The 5,427-nt window shown below is 31.7% G+C and overlaps 1 protein-coding gene across 1 annotated transcript; it reads left to right on the top strand.

Annotated features, from left to right (window-relative positions):
- Positions 1-1,573: 1,573 nt before the first annotated feature.
- Positions 1,574-4,866, top strand: LOC145115905 (uncharacterized). Its single transcript, XM_079052262.1, has 6 exons — positions 1,574-2,719; positions 3,018-3,129; positions 3,225-3,553; positions 3,716-3,913; positions 4,069-4,172; positions 4,263-4,866. Exons 1-6 carry the CDS (start codon positions 1,670-1,672, stop codon positions 4,747-4,749), a joined length of 2,280 nt encoding a protein of 759 aa, XP_078908388.1. The 5' UTR covers positions 1,574-1,669; the 3' UTR covers positions 4,750-4,866.
- Positions 4,867-5,427: the final 561 nt, after the last annotated feature.

Consider the following 5,427-nt stretch of genomic DNA (forward strand, 5'->3'; position numbering starts at 1 on the left):
AGGTTAGGGTTTTTCTGAGGATCAAGACTCGAATGAGCAATCAAAGCTCTGATACCATATAGAGAGAAGAAGTAATGAAGTGATTTATGTATTGTATTGTATATTTGATATATGTACAGAGGGGCTTTTTATAGCTACTGATGAAACTATCTATGGGAATGATATATGCTAACGTTGGAGAAGTGACAACAGTAAATGAGTTTGATAATTCAAAATATATGCAGAATATTATCTCTTAATAAATTGGCCCTGAGTTATCAAGACAAATTTCCAGACTTCGAGAAGATGGGAATCAAAACTCACTACACAATAGCTATGATAATACGATGCAATCAACTATTCATGTAAACTAAAACCCATTGGAAGTGATGCAATCAACAACTCATCTACAATATTAAGATCATAATTCATCAAAAGCGCACACATAAATTCATTGTATTCACATACTAAAACTGATCAAAAACGCATACAATGATACATAAAAAGCCCTAAAATCCAAGATGTTAACATGAGAATTACTTGCTTATAGACGATTGCAAGAAGAAAGACGACGAGGTTAGAACCATAATTCCAAGTCTTATGTTTTTTTAGAAGATAGAGGCAATATGCTCCATTTAGTTTTCATTTCGATTTTAATGAGTTTAAAATATAAAAAATAATTATTAAATATTTTTTTTGGATAAATTTGATATTTTGAAAACTTAAAAACGGTAAATGTGATCTTTAAAAATTAGGTTTGACAAATATGATATTTGACATTTAACAAAGCATTTATGAAATTTTTCCTAGCAATAATGGTTAATGATTTGTAATGGTATCCAATTTTTTTATAATTATACATATTTAGTCACTAAACTTTTTTAACATGATTTGCCATTCAAATTATTCTAATTGTTCAAAAAATATCAATATGACCGGCAAACCCACTATACCCAGTCATATTGGTATATTTTGAACAATGTCATATTGGTATATTTTGAACAATTTGAACTAGTTGAATAGTAGGCCACATACAAAAAAAAAAAAAAAAAAACAATGATCAAATATGTACAAACGTAATAGTTGAGTACCTTTTGAAGTCATTATCCGTTATTTTAACAAACCGATTACTTTCCATTGAGTTGACTGATCAACTTATGTTAAACTTTTTTTTTTAATAAATTTATAGATAAATAGTGTATTAGATTTGATTATATAAACTATAAAATTAAATTAATAATATATGTATAGAATACAATATAATTTTGAAAACTGTAAGCATTTGAATACATTTTAAACCATTTTCTAGCCATTTAACCTATTTAATTCATTAGGTATATTCCTCTCTTAAGTAATTGTTTATTTATTTTATTCATATGATGGATATTTAATAAATTACAAAACAAATTAATCCCCTATAATAATATAAGCAAAGTCAAAGTTGTCGACGCCGTTAACAAAACAGTACTTAATTGTTCAACAATGGTTGGTAGATTATTGGTGCACGTTAACCAATTAATAATAAAAGATATATATGCAATCTGTGAAATCAGATGTCTTACCTCATCCACACAAAAGGTATATCGTCCCAAATTCAGTAGCTATATGACAATCTCCTTCCAAATGCTACGCTTGTAATTTCTTTCAACACTTTATCTGAATTATCAAATAACTATTTTCTCAACAAACAATGGAAGCCTTCCTGAAAGAGATCCAACATCTTAAAATCCAACTAGAAGATATAAAGTCAGCCACAAACAACTTTGATAACAACAAAATCATCGGAAGAGGCGGATTTGGAAAGGTGTACAAAGGAGTGGTCTGTCACTCTAAGGGGCAAAGCATGGTTGCTTTTAAGCGTCTAGATAGTAGCTATGGGCAAGGATATCCTGAGTTCTTGAAAGAAATTCTAATGCTTTCCCGTTGCACACATGAAAATCTCATCTCACTCGTGGGATTTTGCAATGAAGATGATGAAAAGATCATTGTGTATGAGTATGCATCTCATGGAAGCCTCGATCATCATTTAAGTAACACTGATCTCACATGGAGGCAACGTCTCAAGATATGCATTGCAGCTGCAAAGGGGCTCTGCTATCTTCATGATCCCAATGGATCAAAACAAAGAGTTATCCACCGTGATATTAAAAGTTCCAACATTCTACTTGATGGGAATTGGAATGCTAAAGTTTCTGACATGGGACTATCGAAAATAGGACCCGCTAATCAGTCACACAGTTTTCTTCCCACCAATGTTGTGGGTACCTTTGGGTATATAGATCCGTTGTATATGGAGACATACTCCCTCACCAAAGAGTCGGATGTATACTCTTTTGGTTTGGTCTTATTTGAAGTATTGTGTGGGAGACTATGCATTGAACATAAAAATGGTCATTTCCATAGTTTAGTGCCAATGTGGAAAAAAAGATATGAAGAGACGAAATTAGATGAGATTATCTTTGAAGAGGTGAAACAACATATGGATCAGAGGTCATTGAAAACATTTTCAGACATTGCTTATCAATGTTTGCGTATCTCTCGTGAAGAACGACCAAAGATGTCTCATGTTGTTGAAAAACTTGAGTTCGCGCTTGAGTTTCAAGAGATTTCTGAAGAGGTGGAGCTACCAATTGACTATGAAGAGATGAGTAAGGCTGCAGTTCCTCCTCTGGTCTACAGATCCAAAGAAGAACTAATGATGCTTCTCTCCAAAGGAATCATGGTTAACGAGGGCAAAACGGTAATTACATATATCTATAACTATAGAATATCGCTTTAGATTTAATTTATCTATATTATAAATGGTAACTTGTGATTTATGAAAAGTTAATCTAAGCAGATGATTATAACCAAATAATTGCAAAGTATACATTTCCATGTAGATCTATTTAGTAACACTCATGTTTGAGATTTCACTTTACCTTCAAATGCTAACACAATATATTCAATATAACTTGAAAACTGAGAAAATATTGGCTCTACAACTCTCTACTCTCATAAATGTACTTGTATCCTAACTTGAGCTTTTTAATGGACAGTGGTTTTCGTTAAATAAGAGTGGAGAACATTGTGAAATGATATCCGCAGCAGAATGTTTAATTCCTTTGTACTCTATACCTCGACAAAAAAAATATTTTTTCCTCGAGGAAATCAAAGTTAATTACATGCCCTCCTTTGTGTTTCTAGGTTGTTTAGACTATTTCATGAATATATAATATATAATGTACTCTTTGATGCTCCTTGATGCAGATTTATAGTGAATGACAATATACCATTATGTTGGAAATTCAAAACACATGTGAGAACACAGTTTTTGTCACCACATATCACATACACAATAAATCTTGTGTTCAATTTGGAGTACAGAAGTAGCGACTATTTAGGCCTTGGTTACATATTGGCTGGGGAGACAAATTCTTCGACTTCATACTTTGCAGATAAGAGAGAAGATGGATTGTTGATGGCTGAATTGTATCACTTTGCTAGTGATAGGAGAAATGTTGATCTTGAAATTACATTTGAATGCCAAAATCCATTGATAGTAGAAGGCATCGAGTTTCAACCCATGGAGAGAGTAAGCCGACAAATGCCAATTTATTGATTTGGAGCATTTTGTTTATGTTTTTAGTTCTTCAAACACTGTTAGAAAATAAATCAGTAGCAAATACATTTCAAAGAAAGAGAATACGAATCCTTTTTATGTAATTGTTCAAAGTCTAATATGTCAGTTTCCTAGGTGGAAAAGCATGAAGTGTTAGAGGATAAGGAGGTGGATTTGCAAACCATGTCACATTCAGAAACATATTGGGAACAAAAATTGCCAAATGATTGGGAAGAGATGATCAAGTGGTCAAAAGATAGTCTGCAATGGACAACAAAGAAGGAACTCTATTCTATTCTTTGCAAAGGATTCCTAATCAATAATGGGGAAGAGGTATATTTGATTTAAATGATTTGTTCTTATGAGTTTTGAGACACTCTTAATCATTTAATTCTCATATGTACCATGTTGTGAAGCCTATGAACATTATTTCAAAGGAAAAACTCCAGAATTCTAGAACAATTATTTACACATTTATTGATTTACAGTGGTTTTCTCTTGCAAAAAATGGGAAGAAATGTCATATGCTATCAGCAAGAATATTGGCTTTGCGAAAATCAGAATGGAAATGGCGTTCTTTACCTGAATCAAGGTTCTTTCTTTATCTCTTGTTAACAAGGGTATCATTGTGTTTCCCTATTTTAAGAAAATTTCTGTTAAAGGCAACAATTTATTTTTGCAGATTTGAAGAAGTTGCTTTTGATCCTCATGGCAGCTTTCGGATAAAATGTAGCTCTAATATCCTTTCGCCTGAAACAACATATGGAAGTTACCTTGTCTACAAATTACAAGAAAACTATTCTGGATATGAGCCACCTTTAAAAGTGATTGATGGTGTGAAAGTGAGTGATGGTGTTTTCTTTCAACCTTTTGAAAGACAAAATCATAGTGAGGAAGATCTATCATGGTATATCTATTTACTTAGTCCTCAAACCCCAATTATTAGACGAAAGGTTTATCAAGATAACCATGAGCTTGTGAATAGACCCAAGAAGAAACGGATTCCACAACAAAGGAATGATGGCTGGATGGAAGTAAACGTATGGGAATTTCAAACTGGTACTACAACCGAAAGTATATCCAAGAATCTTAGATTAATGACCATTTCTGATGCTAATAGGTCGCTTAAAGGGCTTATTGTGCAAGGCATTGAGTTTAGACCCATATAAGTTCACTTAATTATGCACTGATCTGATACGTCTCCAAGATTTATCTTTTTATCATTATTTCAAATTAGGAGTTATCTTTTATAGAAATTAAATATCCTCATACTTTTTCTTCCTACACATCCTCCTACCACTTTTAGATGATGACAATTATAATAAAAAATTAATAACTTTATTAAATCCGACAAATGTCACAATCTTAAGTGTCTAAGACGAGGTAGTAAGAAAAAATGGGAAGATATTTGATTTCTCTATCTCTTATTATTATTTAAGATTAGTATTTCCTTAATATTTTGTTTTGGTATGTTTTTAGTTTTGGTAAGTAGGGTTTTGTCAGAACATTATAGAACATTATAAGTATATGACCTTAGGGTCGTTTTTAGATAGTCAATTAAGAAAAAAATCAAAAATTACCACAAAATGACATGTGGAAATTAATTTTTAAGAATTAACCACAAAATTACATGTGTCCAAATGCATAAGAAATTGACAAGTGGCAAAAAGTTCTTTATTTATTAGGAAGGATATGTCTTTCTTTCATCATTTGCTGTTAGGAACACATACCATTAGTTTACATTTGAGCGTTATTTTAGTAACAAAGCATTTATAAACTGTTATTTTAGTAACGAAACATTATATTTGTTGGAACTCCAATATTTTGTTAATTTCTTGAGGATTTGA

Source organism: Lactuca virosa, chromosome 5 (genome assembly GCF_052849685.1).
Source record: "Lactuca virosa cultivar CGN04683 chromosome 5, Lactuca_virosa_CGN04683_v6, whole genome shotgun sequence".
NCBI lineage: Eukaryota > Viridiplantae > Streptophyta > Magnoliopsida > Asterales > Asteraceae > Lactuca > Lactuca virosa.

Coding starts and splice junctions, on each gene's coding strand:
- LOC145115905 (XM_079052262.1), top strand. CDS start 1,670: ATGGAAGCCTTCCTGAAAGAGATCCAACATCTTAAAATCCAACTAGAA. Junction 2,720..3,017: donor TGGTTAACGAGGGCAAAACG/GTAATTACATAT, acceptor TTTAATGGACAG/TGGTTTTCGTTAAATAAGAG. Junction 3,130..3,224: donor ATATTTTTTCCTCGAGGAAA/TCAAAGTTAATT, acceptor ATGCTCCTTGAT/GCAGATTTATAGTGAATGAC.